Source organism: Dermacentor andersoni, chromosome 10 (assembly GCF_023375885.2).
Source record: "Dermacentor andersoni chromosome 10, qqDerAnde1_hic_scaffold, whole genome shotgun sequence".
Lineage (NCBI taxonomy): Eukaryota > Metazoa > Arthropoda > Arachnida > Ixodida > Ixodidae > Dermacentor > Dermacentor andersoni.
The window spans coordinates 62,818,564-62,842,109 of NC_092823.1; the positions used below are offsets into that span (position 1 = coordinate 62,818,564).

At 46.9% G+C, this 23,546-nt stretch overlaps 1 protein-coding gene across 1 annotated transcript in view; it reads right to left on the reverse strand.

Annotated features, from left to right (window-relative positions):
• LOC126543861 (phospholipid-transporting ATPase ABCA3-like) overlaps positions 1-23,546 on the reverse strand; it is a 46,885-nt gene that overhangs the window by 17,879 nt on the left and 5,460 nt on the right. Inside the window, exons 2-4 of the mRNA XM_050190993.3 lie at positions 16,972-17,097; positions 3,812-3,991; positions 957-1,408 (exon numbers count right to left, since the gene is read on the reverse strand). Coding sequence (XP_050046950.3) covers positions 957-1,408; positions 3,812-3,991; positions 16,972-17,097 — 758 coding nt within the window. The remainder of the gene's footprint in view (positions 1-956; positions 1,409-3,811; positions 3,992-16,971; positions 17,098-23,546) is intronic.

Below are 23,546 nucleotides of genomic sequence, written 5' to 3' on the forward strand. Positions count from 1 at the left end.
CTAGGGCTCTGGACTCAGGAACGTGTGTTAACAGTTAATAATAAGTTACAAATGACGCTCAGTTAGGTCAACCGACGGGAACGTCCCACAATTGCCGCCGAGGGAAAATTTCTGAAAAAGAAAGGGGGGGGGGGGGGAGGAATCATTGAGCCAGCGTGCAGGCGAAGCAAATATGTGTGCATGGCTGTCAGCGTTCGCAAAAAAAAATGCTTCATTAAGTGTTGAAAGCCTTATGCACGACTGTTATCAGCTATATTTTCTGTAATGTCCGGAGATGACGATATGTTCCATCAAGCCCAGACTTCCTGAAAGTAAATATTGCAGCTAATGTGTGCTGAAGGTGAAATGCTTCTTTTTTACTTGCATTGGTGGCCAATATTTCGTGATTGCTCGTTTTCTACGCGACTGATCGGTTAACAGAGTCATGTACTTTCATGCTGCTCGGTAAAAAAAAAAGGGAGGGGGTCAATGGTGTATGTAACTTGCAGGCAATTCAAATCGCGACCTTTCACACGTACGTTTGCGTTGCTAAGTGCATTTACTGTGACAGAAACAAAAGAGTAGAAAAATTCACGCGCAGTTTGGGGGCCATGTACAATCTTTACAAATGATTTTCATCTGAATATGTAAACGTGTTTACGTTCACAAAATTACGTTAAGCTTTGGCGCTAGTGGTAAACCGATTCAGACTGGAATATATGAACTTCATTTCAAGCTAACTTACCACCTTCAATGTACAACAGCCAATTTCCAGTGAGGCTAGTTTTTAAATTGGTGCCTCCTTCGGCGTCGAAGAGAGGCGGTGGAAGAGAGAGAAGTGGTTCTTGTGGGGAAGGAGAAAAGGCTAGCGCTATTTTCTGCAACCCATGCGGGAGCACGGCTCAGCGCCAGCAGGGTGGAGGGGTGGGGTTAAAAGAGAGAGCAAACACTGCCATTCAATATAAGTACCAACTCACTGTGCGGGCCCTTCCACTGAGCTTGGCCGTCGACGTGGAGGCGTCGCCATATGAGACGCTCACCAGGGCGGCCAACATCTGGAACGTGGTGGTCTTGCCGGCGCCGTTCACGCCGAGGAGGCCGAAGCATTCGGAGGGCCGAAGTGCCAGGTAGGTGCCTCGCACGGCGAGCAACGTGCCGAAGCGTTTGTGCAGACTCCAGACGAGCATCGAGTAGTTGGCGAAGTCTCCGTCTCGACGTGCGGCGTTGACCAGGTTCTTCTCCGCTTCGACGTCTTCTTCGCCAGACCACTCTTTGCCCGCGAAGCCGTCACCGGGCCTCAGATAGCCGGAAGTTAAGAAGACCATGATCGCCACGACGACCAGGCCTTCCACTATTATAGTCACTAGCTCGATTCCCGCTTCATTAAAGGTAAGTGCCAGCACATTCGCCTTGCAATCAATTCCAAAGGCTGAAACAGTAAAAAGAACCGTTAGCGGCGATGTCATTCAGGAGGTGTAGAAACAAAAGTTGCAGAAAATATTTTCCGCAGAACAACTGGTTCTTTAAGAAACAGCCCCAGTGAAAAAAATTGTAGAAAAAAAATCTCACTGCCTTTCCACTCTGTGAAGAGGGACGACCAGCGAATCTGTGTACGTGGGGCCAGTAATGGCGAACTGCACTTCCGCCGCGGGTCGGCCCAGCATTGCACTATCTTCGGGATCGGCCCACGTATAGGGAGTTTTTTTGCTTACCACGCCAACAACGACACGAAAATTTTCTTGGACGGTAGAGGTATACAGCTTCGCTGTAAAAAAATTAGCGCCCAAATACTCCGTACAGATGGTTAACAAGCGAAGCTGGAACTAGCGCCCAGGGTGTTTATCACTGGGTTAGTGCCAATGATTCATTACACGACGGGTCGTTTGGCAGCCAGATCATCGGTACGAAGAAGCTGCTTGCGCTCGGCTGCACGAGCCTGTTCTTGTGTCCGGGCTGCAGCATCGGCACGGCGTAGACGTGCTGGTTCTTGGTTCTGCTCGTGGAGTTGCTGATGGAAAGCTGCCTGCTCCTTAGAGGTACGTTTGACACGTGGGCTACCCATTTTAGAGCCGGAGAGAAACTTCTGTGCGCGCGCTCGGTTACGACGGTGAGCAACGACATAACTACTAGCGGAGGTTATCGAACACCACCCAGATAGCACAAGGTTTTTTTAATCCGATGCATGACGTCATGTTACCTGGCCCCACTGCGAAATAAACTGATGCGGATGCTCCGGAGTAGGCAACAGTGACTTTGACGTCACCCCTTTTATCACGCCAACCCTGTAAATGTAAATTTCGGGCAAGGTAGCGTGACCTCATATATCGGAGTAAACAGTTCCTGTGTTATCTAAGTTGTGTTGGCTTATCGCGCGCCCCTATTTTTTGTGTGTGCATGCGTATGGGGTTACGCCGGAGGAGTTTTAGGTATACAGGTCACTCACAGATGGACGGACGGACTGGTGAATCCGCTAGCCATATAAACTTCGTTGTAAAAAGCGGCCCTTAAGTGAGCAAATGGTAACTCATTGAACCCATTCGGAAATGGGTATCAATAGATACGCATTTTTACCCACAGTAGATTAGTAGGTTGATTATGTCTTGCACCTGAAGTGCTTTCACGTGAGAGCATACTCAACGAAGCATGCCGAGCACTTGCAATTCCTGCCGTAGCGGGTGCCATACGGTGGCAGCCGCTCCATTGTCTTGTTGACTGTGGAGGCTGGGTAATCTAATGCTGGGGAGTTTTGGGATATCCGCCCTATGCTGGATGATGGTTATTTTTTGTGGCAGCCCATTGTGGATAATGGGAGAGCAGCATTTCATATTTTGAAACGGAGGAGTTTAAGCTAATTCTTCGTGCGTAAACTAAACAGCATCTGCCACGTTTTGCAGACTGTTTTCAATGTGACCTGGCAAGCCTGAGCTGGTACGCATCATGACATTACCCTCATAAATTTGGTATTCAATGTCCGATGTGGACCGCAGTGCTCAATGCAACTTACGCACGGCCAAATTAAATCATGTAGTGGTTAGTACGGAGCCCTGAGGTGTTTCACTCTGAGGATTAGGAAAGGATGGGGAAGTAGCACCACAAATGCTTATGGTGATTGCGCGGGCAAGTAAGAAGTCACGGATATAGCTGCAAGTACGCGTCCCTCGACCTCACCACTGCAGTTCATCGAGCACGCTGTCATGGGTTACTTAGTCGAACACCTTCTTGAGGTCAAGAGTAAATATGGCTCTTAGTTGAGCTGGAGTATCAATAATTTGTTCGGAAATTTGAAGGAGTGCCTGATACCGCACGCGTGGGCGAAAGTTTCTTTTACCCCAAAGACGCAGGAATGAAATGGGCAAATCTATAAAATTTTATTAACCACTTCACGAAAGCTTAGCTTCCCGTAGACTCGATGATGTGCACAAGATACACCTATTTTTTCTTGCGCTCTACGTTTCGCGATGGATACATTGGAGGAATGGTATGGACATCAGTTCTGATTGGTGTAGTCACAGCAATGACGTAAAAGCACCCCATGGATAAAGAAAAGCATGCATTGGTCAAATTCAATGCGGTATACATGTGGGCGCTTGTACATGAAAACACGTTTTTTTATAAAATATAACTGTCCTTCTTACAGTCGCCCAAGTCTGCATAAAAATAACTTATTCTTCTATCCAGAGTGACACCAAAGCTGAATTGCAGGATGCTACTTTTCAGGGGTACCTGATGGAGCATCTCTGGAGGCGATCAACCCTGCACGCGACTTTTAGAACATTAAGCGCGCACGAGCAATGAACCGCTCGACTTGATAGAGAGAAACAAAATACTGCACCTTTGAGAGTGTCGGGATAGTTCTCTAGTAGTTTGCACTGCACGGACTTTTCCTCGTTGTTCGATATTTTGCTAAGCATGGACACCAGCGCGTATGGAGGAAGAATGAGCGTGGCATAGTGCACCAAGTGTGCATCAGTGTAAGCCCCAGAAGTCAAACTGAGGATGGTGGAGACAGCACCTGAAATGCAGAACAAGTGCCACAGAATTACGCAGTGGTTGCCGAGTAGTTGCTGAAGCAAATATTGTGCCAGTGAAAAGAGAATCAGCTTGCCATAACCTGTTGGATATAGGAGGCGCAATTTACTACAGCGTTACGCTGGACGCACAAGGTCACTGACCGGAAACGCAGCTGAGCGGCCGCATTTACATGTCGGCGAAATCCAAGACAATGCTCGTGTATTTAGGCTTTGGTACAGCCTAAAGAATCCCGGCTGCTCAAAATTATTCTATAACTTCCCGCCAACGCCGGAAATACCTGAATTTAACCAGGACATAATTATTTAAATGAATATGTTGCAAATTATATGTAAATGAAGTCCTAAGTAATCATGACTCGGATCATGCGGGATTATACTGACGGGGTAAGTGCAGATCATTCCAAGCAACGCAACAAATCCTTGCTCTGTGTTGCAGTTCCGAAAAAATTCGTATTTGTGCGCGAATGAGCACCACGGTGAGTTTCCATTCAAGTGCGAGAGGTTAGAACAGAATAGATTTCTTTGGCTATCTCTCATTTTCGTGTTTCGTTGGTCGGTTGCCAAACCCAGAAAGGAAAGCGATCGGCCGTTCGTCCTGTTGTGCTCTTTTTGTCGCTGTTCCTCGCCCACGCTTTCTTTCTTCCTGGCTAGCTTGTTCGCTTACTCATTCGTCGGTCGGTCGGTCGGTCGGTCGGTCGGTCGGTCGGTCGGTCGGTCGGTCGGTCGGTCGGTCGGTCGGTCGGTCGGTCGGTCGGTCGGTCGGTCGGTCGGTCGGTCGGTCGGTCGGTCGGTCGGTCGGTCGGTCGGTCGGTCGGTCGGTCGGTCGGTCGGTCGGTCGGTCGGTCGGTCGGTCGGTCGGTCGGTCGGTCGGTCGGTCGGTCGGTCGGTCGGTCGGTCGGTCGGTCGGTCGGTCGGTCGGTCGGTCGGTCGGTCGGTCGGTCGGTCGGTCGGTCGGTCGGTCGGTCGGTCGGTCGGTCGGTCGGTCGGTCGGTCGGTCGGTCGGTCGGTCGGTCGGTCGGTCGGTCGGTCGGTCGGTCGGTCGGTCGGTCGGTCGGTCGGTCGGTCGGTCGGTCGGTCGGTCGGTCGGTCGGTCGGTCGGTCGGTCGGTCGGTCGGTCGGTCGGTCGGTCGGTCGGTCGGTCGGTCGGTCGGTCGGTCGGTCGGTCGGTCGGTCGGTCGGTCGGTCGGTCGGTCGGTCGGTCGGTCGGTCGGTCGGTCGGTCGGTCGGTCGGTCGGTCGGTCGGTCGGTCGGTCGGTCGGTCGGTCGGTCGGTCGGTCGGTCGGTCGGTCGGTCGGTCGGTCGGTCGGTCGGTCGGTCGGTCGGTCGGTCGGTCGGTCGGTCGGTCGGTCGGTCGGTCGGTCGGTCGGTCGGTCGGTCGGTCGGTCGGTCGGTCGGTCGGTCGGTCGGTCGGTCGGTCGGTCGGTCGGTCGGTCGGTCGGTCGGTCGGTCGGTCGGTCGGTCGGTCGGTCGGTCGGTCGGTCGGTCGGTCGGTCGGTCGGTCGGTCGGTCGGTCGGTCGGTCGGTCGGTCGGTCGGTCGGTCGGTCGGTCGGTCGGTCGGTCGGTCGGTCGGTCGGTCGGTCGGTCGGTCGGTCGGTCGGTCGGTCGGTCGGTCGGTCGGTCGGTCGGTCGGTCGGTCGGTCGGTCGGTCGGTCGGTCGGTCGGTCGGTCGGTCGGTCGGTCGGTCGGTCGGTCGGTCGGTCGGTCGGTCGGTCGGTCGGTCGGTCGGTCGGTCGGTCGGTCGGTCGGTCGGTCGGTCGGTCGGTCGGTCGGTCGGTCGGTCGGTCGGTCGGTCGGTCGGTCGGTCGGTCGGTCGGTCGGTCGGTCGGTCGGTCGGTCGGTCGGTCGGTCGGTCGGTCGGTCGGTCGGTCGGTCGGTCGGTCGGTCGGTCGGTCGGTCGGTCGGTCGGTCGGTCGGTCGGTCGGTCGGTCGGTCGGTCGGTCGGTCGGTCGGTCGGTCGGTCGGTCGGTCGGTCGGTCGGTCGGTCGGTCGGTCGGTCGGTCGGTCGGTCGGTCGGTCGGTCGGTCGGTCGGTCGGTCGGTCGGTCGGTCGGTCGGTCGGTCGGTCGGTCGGTCGGTCGGTCGGTCGGTCGGTCGGTCGGTCGGTCGGTCGGTCGGTCGGTCGGTCGGTCGGTCGGTCGGTCGGTCGGTCGGTCGGTCGGTCGGTCGGTTCGAATGTTCGTTGTGGCTATTCGCTTATATGAAGAATCAATGTTGATGGCGAGTTTCCATTCGGTGCGAGAGGTTACAACAGATAGATTTCTTTGGCTATCTCTCATTTTCGTGTTTCGTTGGTCGGTTGCCGGACCCAGAAAGGAAAGCGATCGGCCGTTCGTCCTCTTTTTGTCGCTGTTCCTCTCCCACGCTTTCTTTCTTCGCTGGCTGGCTTGTTCGCTTACTCATTCGTCGGTCGGTCGGTCGGTTCGAATGTTCGTTGTGGCTATTGGCTTATATGAAGAATCAATGTTGATGGTTTCAGAAAAATTTGGTCCCTTTGCACTCCCCACATTGCTCAATTGCGCGCGCCAGATCAAGCCAGCATCGTTCTCGGCTCACCCTCACACGGTTTTACCAGCACCGACAGTAGACGGGGCGCGGCCGTGATGTTACTGCACTTGACTTTCTATGGAACATCACGGCTAGGGCAGTGACAACGGTGGAAACTCGTCAGGGGTGTCCATATAGTTCCGACCGCAGGGATGACCAAATAGGCAACTAAAACTGACGCATATCGTGCCGGAATGCTCGAGTGGGTGAAATAAATGAAACACTTAGTACTGAGCACGCGGCATATCAGAAACTCAGAAACACAGTGTACTACAAACACATCTTAAATGTCAATAAAGAGTGCGTGAAAACAATTTTTATGCCCGACAAATTCGCACGTTATTTACAATTCACGTTTGGACAAAGCACGCAATATAGCCGAAAGCCTGGAATACAGTAATTGAAGCGCCACATAGTGGCTTCGGATCAGAGTCATTTCCAGTGACCGTGATGTTTTGAATATTGTCTGCATCAGTAACATCGCTGAATAACCTTCCTCAGAGCAAGTACCCCTTTAGTGCATAGGCTGTCACAGCTACTATCATAATTTATATTTTTGTATGCAGTTTGAGATTATTATGCCACGATATCCATAAACAACTATCATTTTGCCTGCGCAATATCGGTATCGCATTTCCATCAGAATAAAATTTTTTTCCATTAAAGCTACATGTAAAGTTATCACAAAAGGCAGTATAGAGGAGGAGGTGCCGGAGTCAGAGACTGAAGTGGGACCACCGGTACATGGTATACACGAAAAGAAAACTTATGTATAGCAAGGGCAGTACAAGAAACAGTAACTATACAGAAAGAAAATGAGAAAGCTAGAACTTATAAAAATGTACAAGAACACGTATTAACACATTTATAGAACATTTACCCTGCAACATACTGAATTATGACCAAACTAAAAATATCATGGGCATAATTTACCAATTTCACATGTGAGTAATAAAGGTAGGGGGATAAAACATAGCACTTATCACCAAGAATGCAAATGCGCGTATTATGTAATATATGCAGATAGTGTTATGTACGACAAGATTGATTCAAAAGCAACTTTCTTAATCCTGTGGTAAATGACTGCCATGTCAATAATTTAAGAGAACTGGTAGCGACTACCATAATAAAAAGCCCTGCAATCAACAGTGTACGTGCTTGCTGTGGATAGTTCAGACATTGCCCAAAACGAGGTCCTTGTTATTAGCAAACCTTGTGCTGTTAGTGTTATCTATTGAAAAAGGAGGAATGAAAGAAAAGTGGTATAGATTGTTGGTATGAGCTATAACGAGATACCGAGAATATATTCAACTAAGTTGGACACTGTAAAGACATTATTGCCTTGTAATAATTGTTCGGCATTGGTGCAGTATGAGCAAAACACTAAAATTTTGATTGCTCTGTATGGACGATGTATAGTGGCGCCAGATCAGCACTGTATTGCCGAATGCAATTGTACAGCAGTAGATTTGTTAATGAATGAATGCACATTACAATAATAAGTGTATAATACATGAAAAAGATGGACGAGCTGGAATTGGGAAGCGTATATCAAACTACATCTTTGTTTACGTGTGAAATGTGGTAATGATCGGAAATTTTATATCTTGTCTGACACCGAAATACTTGCAATCATCGCTACCCTGGATCAGGTACTGCAGTAAAGAGATGGATGAACAGATGAAACAGATCGTGAAACGCTGACACGATAGCTCAGTTGGATTAAATTCTATTCTGTGTAATATACACCAGTGGTATATACTAACTAGGTCGACATTAGGTTTACGTACAAGGCAGTTAATGCTTCCATCCAAGCTAAATGCTGTTGGATCGTCGGTTTACAGCAAGTGGTTACAATGCGTGATGAAATTAGGGAGACCGTTAACATAAATAAGGAACAAAAGTGGGCCTAAAATGAACCTCAGTGGTACCCTTATAACCGTCATTTCTTGCTTTGAGTGAGGGCAGATAACGCTGACACAATTGGTTTGTATTACGGACGTAACTATTGAATAGTAGCAAGGCAGGACCAGGTATTGATATTTCTAGTTTTAGAAGAGGATCTCGGGGCGAATAATGCCAATTCGTTTACTTAGGTCAACAAAATTAAAGAAGGCAAAGCTACCATCCTCAATAACATTTTATGTAATCTGCGTGAAATATTAGAACTAGATCTGCTGAATCTCATGATAGAATACTCACCTGCTAAGACGTAAAATAATAAGTTTGTTGAGGCAATCTATCGAGCGTTTCCCAGGTAATTTAGCAATTATGTTACTGAACAACGGTAGCACACAGATGGGCGTGTAGTTCGGTAATAATTACAGAACTCTCTCTTTCTTTAAATTGGAGTAACTTTGGGACGCATGAATTCTCGAGGTGACGTCCCCGTTTGAAGTGTTATCAGCAATAATAGATATCACATAAGCGAATATTTTATATGACATGGCTTAATATCATCGATAGATTTTTAGATTATTATTTAGAGGGGTAACCTTATCGGGGATAGTAGGAAACGTGTAAAAGGAATCTGGGAGACCTGTCAATAGTTAACCACAAATCTTAAGGAAGCCACGGCCTTACAGAAAAATGAGTCCCTCGAGGCGTCTGAAATATCACAAGAGTTTTAATTGCCAATGTGGCTTATGATAGTTGCCCTTTACTGGTTGTTTATTCTGTGTGGGAAATAATTTAAGATTTTTTATGTTTTGTAAGAGTTATTGCCGCGCTCTTATAGTTTCTGTTCCTAATCGGTCTTTTATCTTCTTGCTCTTTTAAGGTGCGTACAAAGATAGTTGCCCGCAGCTTATTTTTTTTTTTGTGTAAAATATTTCTTGTAACGAGCCATCAGTCTAACAATAGATGACAGTATTTTTCTAGTTTTCTTTTTTTATTGATATTCTAGCGTCTGCACAAGGCTTCGAATAATCTATTAGTAAGCTATGGATTCTGCAGTGACGTTACTACGCTCTTGCTTTTTTCTAGTGTGAATGGAAATTGAATTTTTGGAAATGTATAGACAAAAAGCGCGAGAAAACTTGCTGATGGTCGTATATTTCTTTTATTCTAAGCTAATTTGTTGGGTTCTCAATTTTTTTTTTCTATCAAGAAAACGCTTGTAGTAGAATACGGTGTGGGAAAAGGGAACATAAATATTCTTGCGAAAGATGGGATAACGGGCGCGCTGTCACTAGAAAGAATGCCTCTATTGGGTGGGACTAAAAAGTTGCCCATAGCGGGATCAAACAGTGAGCTTTCACCGTCTTGGGGGTCCCGTGCGGGTTGGGTAATTAGGCATTCATACCCGAAACAATGATAACCGGTATAGGTGGTGCAGGTAAGGGACTTCGTGCGAATTAAATGTACAGCTGTGAGCAAAAGTGTACGGACCACGGGAGCGCGCGCCAAACTGCATGGATGCGCCACCATCCGGTGCGCCGCCTGCTGTCGAGCGTAGCGATCTAGCTCCGGTGCGCATGCGCAACCCGCCGTATCTGACAGCCTGTCGTGTTGCTTGCCTGGACGACGTTCGCTGCTTGCCGATTGAACTTTCAAGGGCCACCGCGTGTGCCGCTGTCTCTGCTGCGTCATTTCTGCGCACACCGTTTCATCGAGTGCATGCGGCAAAGCTAATCATCATCTATCATCAACATCAGCCTGGCTACGCCCACTGCAGGGGAAACGCCTCTCCCATACTTCTCATACTACCCCCATCATGTGCTAATTGTGGCCATGTTGTCCGTGCAAACTTCTTAATCTCATCCGCCCACCTAACTTCCTGCTGCTTCCTGCTACGCTTCCATTCTCTTGGAATCCACTCCGTAACCCTTAATGACCACCGGTTTTCTTCCCTTCTCATTACATGCCCTGCCCCATGACCAATTCTTTTCCTTGATTTCAACTAAGATGTCATTAACTCGCGTTTGTTCCCTCATCCAGTCGGCCCTCTTTTTATCCCCCTTTAACGTTACACCCATCATTCTTCTCTCCATAGCTCGTTTCGTCGTCCTCAATTTAAGTAGAACCCTTTTCGTAAGACGCCAGGTTTCTGACACGTAGGTGAGCACTGGTAAGACACAGCTGGTATACACTTTTCTCTACACTATACACTGTATACACTACCAATGGTTATACACTACCAATGGTTATGCACTAACCAGTGTAATGTACGGCGTTGCTCATTTACTGATCTATTTGTCCCTTTACCCACAGCGCCATGAATGGCGTTTCAGTGGGGAGGGATATAGTACAGTCGCGTCTTTTGATGACTGCGCCAGAATGCCTTGCTTCTGGCTTCGACATTCGGTTATAGGAAGCGCTTCCAATATTTTGTATCGACGTGCTGCTGCTACTTCCGTAGAATAAATTCTCCATAAACTGCTGCGATCCTTTTGCGCGATAATGGAATACGATGAAAACCAAGCTTGAGTAGGAAACGAGAAAAAAGGGGTTTAACTGAGGGGCCCGATTTTTATTAGTCATATCACAAGAAGCCAACAAACACTGACACCAAGGACAACATAGGCGAAATTACACGTGCTTAATAAATGAAATAAAGAAACGATAAATTACTGGGAATGAAAGTGGATGAAAAACATCTTGCCGCCGGTGGGCAACGATCCCTCATTTATGGCATTTCGCGTGCGATGCTCTACCAATTGAGCTGCCGCGGCGCAGTCTCCCCGTCCACTTTCTTGGGTATTTATTTTTCCTTATAGAACCCTGGGAGTGTCAGCCAGTGCCACCACTCACAGACCTTGGCGGCGGACGTGGAACATCCTTTCAGCCCTGGCGTCAGGAGAACGTGATCTTTTTGGGTGAAGGTAACCGGTCAATAAACCCACATATGCTGCCGGAAGGCATCAATGTTGCCGCATTCGAGAACCTCCTTATGTAACAAACGAGAAGAAAGGGGGGTTATGCGAGGGGCCCGATTTTTATTAGCAACATCATTATCATATCATATCATATAAGCTTGAGTAGGAGGCAGATAATATCGGAAGCACTTCCGATAACATCACGAAGCAGTAAGAAGCAATGTATTAAGGTCGAGTAGCAAAAAAAGGTGGCAGAGATGGCATGCAGAAGGCCGCACAATAACCGATGAAACGAGAGGTGTGATGGACGCTCAAGTCAGCTTCGCCGCAGCCACTCATGGTCACTCATTGAAACAGTGGCGCTGGTGGGACGGAGCAGAGTTAGCGGCACCCGTTGAATGCTTAGCCAACGAGCAACGTACCTCGTTAATATAGGCACCAAGGCAGCCCGGCATATATCAGCGCTTTTAAAATCTTATTAGCACCAGCCACAATTACACAATCTGGAAAACCGGCCTCTCTGCATCTCTAGGCTTGGACCATCAGGCTACTGGACATCTGATGAGTACACGATTTTGTGACAGCCATACCGATACATCCTGCTACAATTCCGAATTTAACAAGCTTAGAGTTACAAGACGTGTAGTTTACAAGAAGTTTTTCACTCCTGGGAGCGTATCGCCAGCATACATGGTTAGACAAAAAGGTCAAATTCAGATTTAAGAACTGCAGGGGGTTCCTCCGTGGGATTTCATGTGTGAAGCTCAGTCCAGACCCATGCTTAGAAAAAAAATGTAAGGGTGCTGAATGTGTGCCTGACTTACTCGATGTTTTTTCCAAGCCAACAATTGCAAAAATTAGAGCCTTCGTGAATAGCGTCTTGCGTTACGGCGTCAAGTGGTCATTTACATGGACTGGACTGTCGATTGTGGTTGTGATGGTAACATGACCAAGACACTGCTTGTCTTTACGCTCCTTACCATTGAAATCATCTTTTTTTACTCGAGAGCACAACTGAGCAAGGTAGCTTTTTTTTTTTCGTGGGACGGGAGGGGTGTGAGGTGCACAATAATCGCGCACAACCTACGATGGTAAACTTTACCAAAAAATTCGGCGAATTGGTAGGTATGGAATTCGGTGACTTTCAGCATATGTCTGGTGCTTCAGTCATGGTAAATTTATGGTGCATTTTTCAATGGTAGGTTGTCTTGATAGGTTCTTTTTAGAATGCAGTTGAAAGCTAACGAGGAGCGGTCCCAGTATAATACCGACAATGGTCGCTGTAAACAAAAAGAACTTAATCATCATCAGCAACAAAAAAGACACTCCCTGTTTATTCCCTTAAGTATAGCACATATAAATATGTGAAGACTGATTAAATATTATATAAACATGCAAAACATGCCTAGAATAAGCAAAATGATGAAACATTTTTAAAAAGGTTGGAACACATTGACGAACCCTATGGCCTTGCTAGGAATCTTTACCTCCACATGTAAAGCATAGTGTACATTACATATGGGACATCATGTATGCAACACTACTGCAGCCGGAGGTCGTGCATCGATATGTGTCCCATAATAAAAATTTCAAAGGGAGACGCGTGCAAAACATTGTATTGTGTTCCTGCTGGAAACCAAGAAATGACGTTTGCGCCATGTGATCTGTTGTTGGCCAAAGACAGTTAGAGAGAAACTTCGTACTGAATGCCGAAATCGTACTAGAAAAAACAACAACAATTGTATTACCTGTAGGCAACAATCGCAAATATAGTGTTAAAGCTTCATGCTAAATATAAGTTGATTAAATACAGGAGCTTACATCAACGAAAAACGAGGCTCATCAATAGCATAGGGAAACCAAGTGTTTACTTGAGTTCTCATGTTGCCTCAACAAAAGTTAGCGCCGGTCGTGAGCAAATAAAGTTTACCGATTAGCTACGAGTATTGTGTTTGCGGACTGCAAAGTATGAAGGCCGCATCGGGATGACGCATATTCGGAGGGAATAAGCAGGTTTGGGACGGCGGACGCGAAGGTGTACTGGACCACTTTTTTGTCGAGAAGTGGTCAGAGCCTGACTGCCCGTGCTTTTCAAGAAGATGCGCTTTGACCTAGTAGAAATCGTTGGGGTCCTGGCCCAGTTGTCCGGCACCCCACGTTTTCCTGCCTCTTGGAGTAAATTCTGAAGATCCGTGCCAGGAGTGCAGACCCAGAATTTTACGAGAAGAAACCAGGTCGTTGGCAGGCGCAGAGACAGCTAGGCGGACATTTCTTGAACCCTGTAGAAGCATCAGTCATGCTCGCTCGTCTGGCTCCACGAGCTTTCACGCCCTTTGGTGCATCTCTGTATTGATGCGACCGCTTTAAGGGTCCCATGTCGCAGAAAATCCGGTGTCGGACATCGTTTCGGCAAAAAAAAAAAAATCGAACCACTCATATACCCAGGCCCTCCATGTGGCGCAAGGAAGCGACTCAACTTATTTTCTCAAGCTAAAATATATCGAAAAATCGCAATGTTCGACTTAAACATGACCTACAGACATGACAGCGTCGGATTGCTATATGACATAACGAGAAAACATGATTCTGCTGCGCGAAAAGTCAAAGAAAACACTTTTCCAGCGTTTCTACTATTCATAGGCCGGCCACGGCATCTGCCATTTGCGCACGCCGGCGCGCGTGTTTCTCGGGGGCTACGGAGTGGCGTGCCTCGTTCTTTGCAACACCTCTAGATGTCCCTTGCCTCCATGGCATTGGGGCCCTAGCAAGAGGCCGCGTTTTTACCAGAAATTCCGCCTTCGGGCATATCGTTCGCGGCCAGCCTTTTCTGGCAAACATTACGGCTACATAGGCGACAGTTTACGGGATGCGTGAGAAGTAGTCAGGGGATCTTTGAATGCTATCACGTTCCACTCTTAAAGGCGAAGCTTATGGGTCTTCCGTCGTTTTGAAAAGCTCATCGTTGGGCTCTTTGCGTTCAGGAGTTCAATGGCTGGGTCATATACCCTTCCTAGAGAAACGTTCAGACGCCGGAGTTCGATGCCGATTTCCTTTGCCTGCTGACCCTACTGGCTTTATACCCTTTTACTACGCTGATCACTAGTTGCGCGTGTTGCTACTGACGCTTGGCGAAGGAAAAATTACCTTCGTTTATGTCGCAGTTTTCCCGGCATTAAGACAAAAAGGAACATAAAGAGTAAAAGAAACACGAGACGACAGCAAAACATGCGCTCGCATGAAAAGTCTCAGGTATTGCTTCCGTACACTTCCGCGCTGCGGCATTTTATGGAGTTCGCTTCCCTATTTAGCTCAACGAGGGAATCGGATGTCCATCTCTCAGCCAATTCGAATTGCAGCGGCGTCCGCAAAATCCCCCTTATGATGTCGCACCCCCTTGCCGGAATCCGCCGCTGGTATTCAGCCTTCAACCCACCCTTGATTCGACCGAGAGGCAACCTTTGACGAAATCGACGCCGAGGTGGTTCCATGGAAATTGTGAGCGTTGGACGTTTGTAGGCGTGACTCGCCACCGTTTCCGAAGAATGTGGCGGTTCTGGTCAACAAGGAAGGGATGTTCTTTGTCTGCCTGTCGATACTCTGCGCCGGGCCCCGGCGTGGTACAGGCCGGCGCAGGTGCCTCTAGTGATGCTCAAAAAGAAAGGCGTCCCCATTTACAGTCGTCCATGACCGATGACCAATTCTAGTTTCAGGTCCAAGAACTTGTCTCTCTTGTCCGCTCTGGGTCGCTGATCACAAGAAACCGCGACATATATACGCTTGCTGAAAATCTTGAGCTGACTCTGGTTTCGTCGCCAGCTCTTTGGCGTAGAAATAAGGAGGAAGCTGGATGACATTCCGTAGCTGCAACGCTCGCCGGTGAAGCACCCTTTGTCCAGATCGACTTCCAGCACAGCAGCACCAAGTAGCAGCAGCAGCAGGGACTCGACGGGCCGTATGTAATATGCGGTGCGCCGAAACGGCAGCTGTTCCTACGGCCACGGCGCACGGTGTCACTTCATTACTGCCTCGCCGTTGCATCCTTCTTCAGACTTCACCTGGTGAATTTTCTCTCAGAGGTTGTCGAATTCATCCTCTCACATTTAGAAGACATTCATTGCCACCACGCAGTGCCACCCGGAGACCAAGTGCGTCAGCGAGCACTTCAGTCGGACCCTAGGCAATACGCTTGCAATGTATGCCCCACCTGATCCCCAAGATAGGGAGCTAACTTTCGTATAATTTGCCAAAAGATCGCCAGCCAGACAACCACGAAATTATCAGCGTAATTTCTCATCTGCTGCCGCCATCCGCCGCTTATAAGGGTCACTATAATGCCCTAGCATCACGCTGTATCTGAATTTAAAGTAGTATATCAGCTGATTGACATACCGAAAAAAAAGCATACAATTAGTACACTGTTTTACCACTACCGAACATCAGCAGCACTACAAACGTGTAATTGACGCCAAAGTACTCCCATGTTTTTTTTTTTTTTGTTTTTCTATCGCAGGGACTTAGCAGGATTGTCTGTTTCTACCGACGCAAGTGGACCTTTTTCAAAACTTACTCTGCGGTTTGATATATCGTCTCGCATCGCTGAACACATGTTACCGATGAAAGAGTTAAAACCGTTGATATCCCCCGTGGGTCTCGTCGGCGCTGATACAACATTGTTCTCATCAATCGCCTCAAGCAACCACCTCATAGAACGTGCCACATTACCAAGAGCTGTTCGTATGAAAAGCTTGAGTTGTCAGCATGGCTTCTTTTTTTTTTTCTAAGCCGGGACAACTATGCAGCAGATGAGAAACGCGAATACCGGTCGCAATTAGTAAGGCGAAACCAAGTAAACCAAGCAGCAGCGTCACCAATGCTACACAGTTGAAACTGACGCCCGAGCTAGACGGAGGAAGTGCGTTCTACTACGCAAGCACTGCACTACCATTAAATAAACCTCAGTGCTATGAGTGTATACATAGGGTGCACCACTATATCGTTATCCAAGGTATTACAGAAAAATACGGGAGGAAAACACAGTAAAAAATATGGTTCTTAGGCTTGCACAGCGGACGTTAAGGAGTTCCATGCCGACAAAATTATTCCAGGCTCCCTCACTAAGGCATGCAACATAATGAAATCGTGGTTTTAGTAGATAGAATCCCAGTATTCGTTAACTATAGCTAGGCGTGTTCAGATGTCACACCTGCTACGAAGGAACACCGCAGGTTTCATAACTGCAGTTCGCACGATGTGTTTTTCTTCATTTTTGTTTACCAGCTTGGCTAACGTTAGCTAGGACACGCAGCATAGATGAGCTAAAAAAAAAGCCTTGAGAAAATCGTTTCAATTAAAACGGAGACTATACCAAGGAAGCGAATCAATATGTGTGTAACTAGAGACAACAGACAAAAGAAAAAAGCAGATCTATGAGTTAGTTCTATGGATACACAAGATAAACGGTCGCACATGTAACCACAATGCACGAAATAGCAGCGTATCTAATTTACATTATTCTGTAGCTATCACGTAGAGGATCTCCTTGCTCCCCAAGTTCAGTTTTTAAGTGGCGCCACTGACCTGTAAATGGTTTTGCTGCTTACCTCCAATGTAGAGGGCCAAAAAAATCCTAACGACCGCCGAACCTGGAGAGACTGCATTTTCCGCGAACAGGTAGGCAAAGCCAATCGCTTCTGGCCCGAAGGACACAAATGCAAGCACCAAGAGCCCTAGACGAGAGAGAAAAGCATATGCATTAAGAACCCAGCCATGATTTATTCTAATCGCCATCCTACTTGATGCGCATAGCTGCAAGGTCATCATCAGGATTATTAAATTTATCCTCTCTTGCGACAGTATTTACTACTTCGTATGCCGAGAAATGTCTAATGCTACGACTCCAATGTTTGTGCATTTTTCGGCTGCCTTCCCTTTTCCCCGGCAACAGTTCTGCGAACATATTAGCCTAGACAGTGCCTGCCCTGTGCATGACATTGCCTGCTAAACTTCTTTTCATTGTCTGGTAGTCTCATCTGGAATAGCGGCTGCCCTCTTTTGTTCTCAAATACACAGCGCTGTCTTCCCGTCTGTTAACGTTAAGCCTACCATCTCAAGCTCTACATTAGGTCGAGCAGTACTGAAAGATAAGGCTTCTTTTACTGAAACTTTGTTATGTGCAGCAATAACACAGCTTCTGTAAGCACGAAATTGACGAACATGAAAAACCGGTATAGAACGACCTATATTTGGCTGAAACACATCTCCTGTGGCGCTAGCACTGACTCATTCACAGAGTGTGGCCGAGAGGGAGGTCACGTGAGGATTACGACGACTTCTACATTTTGGTGCGGTAATTACAAACTGAGGAACACCAGGGGTACCTTCGGGCGGCTATCTTGTACGCAACATAGTCACATATTGCCGCACATAAAACGGTCATCGAAATTATTCGGTCTAATATCTAACATTTTCATTTGGTGCTTCTTTGCTTTCTTTTTGTTATGATTCGCAGTTGATATCAAATTTAGCTTCCTTCTTTTAGTGGACGCTTGTTGGCAATGATAGTAAGCTTTTCAAGGATGGCACTTAGCTGCTCGCGTATTGAGGTAATGTCTGGCGGGTAAGTTCCAATTGATATTTATTACTCTGTACATCTACGCATTATGATTTCAGTTCACTGTCACTCATCACATTGTCGCGTAGTAGTGACGGTGAAGAAAGCAGCAAAACTGTGAATAATGGAACTAGCGTTTTATTTGGCGAACCCAGGAAATATAAAGAAAAACAGCTGGACTGGAGGGAGCGTCCGTGAAGTGCAGCTGCCGCGTCACCATCTTGCGGGGTGGAGAAGCGCGCTAGTCGCCGTAGTTTATGTGCTTCGGCGCGTGGTATCTTGCGGTGCGCGGCGTTGTACGGATCCCAAAATGTGCTAGCGCCCTCTGGCGTTTTATATCCAATGTGTTAGCCTCTCGTTGGTCGTGGTATTTCGTGTCGCTCAGCGAAAAGAAAGACATATCGCCTTTGCAATCAGGCATACAACACGCAGCTCAGTATTCAGTTCAATAAAGAAAACAACAAAACAAGCCTCGAAACCACATGATGGGTGATAAGGCGCCTGTGAACAATGCCAAGCATGTTCCTTCTCCCCGCTGGCCTTTCCCGGAAAAGATTCCAGCTGCATAAGCTGCTCCGGTGGGAAAAGGACGATAACAGCCTACGAATCGGCGTGTGACGTCACCAAACTTCATATATAAAAGGGAGCCCTGTCTGGGAACTCATTCAGCTCATTGCAAGACTGCTATGACTAGACCCCAAGGACTCCCGAACAGAAGCGTGAACAGGATGAGCGTCCAGGAGTGCAAAATTGTAATGCTCAACAACGGTGTCGTGCTTAGACTAGGCAAAACAATCAAACGTTTCATATCCCCGTGGACGGCAGTAGAGTGGTTTTGTAACAGCTTCGCTGGCCATTCACTTCCGCATAGACGGGATGGTGAGTGAGTTTTTTTTAGGAAGGTTGATAACGAAGCAGGTGGGATGTTGTCGTTGTCGTTCTCCTTTAAATATCGTTGCAGATTAGCATTGCTTTGGTCTAGAATAACGAAAAATTTAATATTTGAGGATAAAGCGAAACGTCTGCCACCAATTTTCCGAAGACCCTCCATGAAATGAGAATGCTAAAGCACCGGCAAGACCTCATAATAATGAAGATACCAATGAATACTTACGTTCGTTGCATGTACTGCTATTTCTAATGCTATATTTTCAGTTTTTCATTGTTTTTGCTATGACATATTTCATGACTGATCGATTTCTGCATTCCATTAGAGAAGGTGAATAAACGCTAGTTATTGCGCAATTTTTTTCTACTTTGCGGTGGCTACATATCAATGCCGATAAAATGGAAAAATGCCCCAGTAATCGAATATCTGCGATCCGGAGACCTCCAGTATGGCTCGCCTCATAGGCCACAGTGTTACATTACAACTTTAATATCCGTTAAGCAATTAAAAAGTGCTGGCGAAGTCGGCGAACAGCTCAGCGAAGCTCTTGGCAGGCCGATTGTTGAGCCCTACAAGATGGCCGCCACCGACTTAATCCGAGCCTATAGGCTGGTACAGGGGACTTCCACTCCAGTAGTTCTTGTTTTATCTACTTGGGCGAACATGTGCCCTCAAAAACGGGCTACGGTCAAAGACCAACGATAGCGGCGAACACAGTCGTCGATCATCGAAAATGACGGACGCCGCGGCCGGTCTGTGAATTAAAGAAGTGCTGGAAAAGGGCTTTCTTTGAGTTTTCGCGTAACAGAATTATGTTACCTCGTGTAGTGAAATTACAATGCGAGAGCTCTCATGTCTGTAGGTTGTGTGTATCTCCTAGTTTATAATTTTTCCGCGTATTTTACCTTGAGAAATGCAATTATTTCTGTAAGTTCCTTGCGTGAGGTGGATAGCCTGGGTACGGGTGGTTCAAAAATCTTTTTGTCGAAACGACGTCTGAAGCCGACGCCGGATTTTCTGAGACGCGGGCTCCTCAACGCTATCAGTTTAAAATCTGTTCTGCCGGTTAAAGGCGTTGCTTACACAAGAGTCATTGAAGCTTCCAGGGTAATCGCTGCGCCCGTCTGTCTTCAAGAAAGTACTTCACAATTCGCGCCGCATTTACATTCAGATTATACAAGCTTCGGTGCCACAAAGAACGCCCGGAGCCATCGATAACATTCCAGTGTGTTGCAATTATGCAGGCGCGTTTTGAGCATAGCGATAACTTTAAGACGTTTGTGGGTGAAATGCAATCTACCAAAAAGGGAACTAAATTACAGAGCCATTCAACTCTGTGAAAATCATTGGCCAGCGCAGCTGTATATGTTGTGATCAATATGTTCAAAATAAATATGCTAATTAAAGTAGAAAGATACACACAACATTACATTTTGCTTTCTTCATGTTTTTTTTGTGTTTTAAGAAATTGCATATTCGATGCTTTTTTATGTTTAAGCTAGTTTTCTTGCTTTCTTTGATTTATTATTTGGTTACCAAGGTGACTATGACTTTATGGTCTCTATGATATACGGCCAGTCGCCCTCTGGTGACACTGGAGAGGTTCTTGGCCAATGTGACGTCTATACACGAGCGATGACACGTCGTGGGTACACTGATGTTTCTGTAACACTGAATGCAGAACCTTACCAAGAGAAACGCCACGAACCAGTTTCCGTCTGGCAAAGACACAACTGTCTTGAAATCCCCCGCAAATGCGATGTGAGTCGAACCGGCAGGGCTGATCCAACCAAAGCTGCATGCGCTTGGCGCCGGCCTCGGAAACACCGCCGCTTCGGTGGCAGAGGTAATTGGCGCCATCCACCGGGAGGGCGGGAAAGTAAATCCGCTTCACTTGCACGACCTCCTAGACGGGCGCGCGCCCGTGCGCAGCGATCCACGAGGCCGTGTCCTTTGACCCTTCCTCTCAAATACTCTCCCCTTGACCTCCCTCAGAACCCCGTCACCTTCTACTGTCTCCGCGCGCGCCCTCCGGCCCGGCGCCAGCTTAGTCCGCTGCATGAAGTTGCATATATTGTTATCTGATGTTATCGGGAAGCTTGGGCTTCCCGTGCTTGGACCGGTGTGGGCAGTTTCGTGGCGCACGAATACCCCAAAAAGAAGCCCTGCAAGGTTCTTCCGGGTGCTTAAAACAGGTGAGCGCGCAGAGCCAAGGTAATCAGAAGGCGCCTGCGCACGAACACGGCCCTGTGCATGTGTGTGCTCCATGAGTCTCCGGACGTCGTTGCACCTTCATTGTGCTACACTTCCCTCTTACCGAGACAGAAAGCTGACAAACGGACGTTCCTACGCCTTGTCATCGGGTCTATGAGTTGGGTTTTTCTGTGCCACATTTTGCAACTTCAGTAACTCGCCCAGCTTTCCATTCCGCTCTCAGCGCTTTTTCTTGGTGTCACCGTTCTACAAACGTACTAAAACCTGAAAAATTACTGCTCCTGCTTATGTATTATCTCAGTGATTGCCCATGGGAAAACCGCGCGAATAAATTTCATGCGTAGGCATGATCACGTCTTTTTTTCTTGAAAGCATGAGCATTGCGAGTGTCCTATATGCAGCTTTCTGCAGTTCGTGTTTATTACACAAAGGAGTGCCCAGTAGGTATGACGCAGTGCCCTAAGTAAACTAATAAACGAGTTTTGTGCCGAAACCACATACACAAGAAAGAAACAATACGGGCTCTTTGTTGTGCGTGTGGTTTTGGCGCAAAACTCTTTTATTATTTCATATAACCATCTAGCCCAGCAGTTCACTTTCCTCAAGTGATGTAATTTTACTGCTAAGCATTGCATTCGTGGTGAAAGAAAAGTTCTGTTGTTGGCTTATTTCACCAGTTCTTTGATTCAGGAATAGTCCTTTCTGCGAATTAAAAAATTATGAGGCTTTACGTGCCAAAACCACTTTCTGATTATGAGGCACACCGTAGTGGAGGACTCCGGAAATTTCGACCACCCGGGGTTCTTTAACGTGCACCTAAATCTAAGTACACAGGTGTTTTCGCATTTCGCCCCCATCGAAATGCGGCCGCCGTGGCCGGGATTCGATCCCGCGACCTCGTGCTCAGCAGCCTAACACCATAGCCACTGAGCTTTCTGCAAATGTTTTCTATGTGTACTGAAAATATTTTTTTCAGTACGCAAGATCACCAACTAGCCCAGCAGTTAACTCTTCTAAAGTTTTCTATGTGCTCCTGCAAAAGGTGACTTCCTCCCGCTCCCCCTTGCTGCCGTTACTCAAGTCGTGGCCAAATGCAAATTAATATGATAGTGTGTTTTTATGTTTTAATGCAATGTCATTTTTGTTCTGCCATACCTTTTTCATTTTATTCACTAGTACTAAACATGTGATGCATTTCATATACATACTTTTGCGCAGGTATATAGGTAGGTTCTTGTTTTTTTGTGTGGTATGACTGTCAATGAAGCAATCTTAGCATTTTATTCTACTTTTAGGTATTTTGCATGTCACTGTTTTTGTTATTACCAGTGAATTTTCCTTTTCTTTAGTTGTCATGGCTATGTCATGCATGTCGTCCAGCTTTGTCGAATATCTGAGTATTTCAGGAGCCCTCAGTGCGCATATCAGAAGGTCTTTAGCACTTAGGTCGTTAGGGCACTATTTAAAATTCTCTTTTATATATGTGTACATGAAACGGCTTTCGCGTTTCCTTAAGTACTTCTTTTTTTTTCACTGTCTGTGAACTTCTATGTTGTTTAGTAGTGATGTACACGTCATGAATTTTTTATTATTGTTCACTATCTGAGGGTGTATGATACCCAGTTTTGCGGACATTTATTTTTGGTTGCATTTACAGATCACCGTCTTCATCTTACGTTGACTTTTGTTCCGCCCTCGATCAATCCCTAGAGAAACTATCATTTGAAAACAAGAATGTGGTTATTATGGGCGATATTAATATAAATCTTCTGGATGAAACTTCACGTACCTCCTGCCTTTATAGAAACTGTTTTCAGAGTTACAGTTTTGAAAGTTTGGTAACGTTACCTAGTCATTGTAATAAGATAAATGAGGGCACACTACTAGATCATGTGCTAAGCTACCTGACGTCACCGCCAGAGGCTGGTATCCTTGATGTCAATATAACACACCATTACCCTATCTTTGTTTTCCTCAACTCAGACCCGCAGTTACCCACTCTTTCATACTTCCGGTACGTACTGAAAAAAGATGCCTTTTTGGAATCTGTGACTAAACCTGACTGCTCTGCTGTCCTTGAAAATAATGATCCGCAAGAAGCCTTTTCTCAGTTCTCCGCAATTTTATTTTCATTATCAATTCACATACCGTCAAAAAAAAATGCTAGAAAATCCTCTTCCTTCCTCTAAACCCTTGGTTAAATGCTAGCATACTAGCCAATATGCGGAAACGTGACAACCTATATAAAAAAACTAAAAGGCAACCTTTAGTGTCGCCTTCTCTGCACGATACAAAAATTTTGCAACGCACTCAACAGCAAAATAAAGAATGCAAGGAAGAGCTGCTATGGGCACAAACTTGGTCAGTCTGGCAGCAACTCAAGACAAAAGTGGCAAGTTTTAAATTCCTTTTTTGCAGAAATGAACAACTATCATTTATCGATTTAACGATCACATTACATA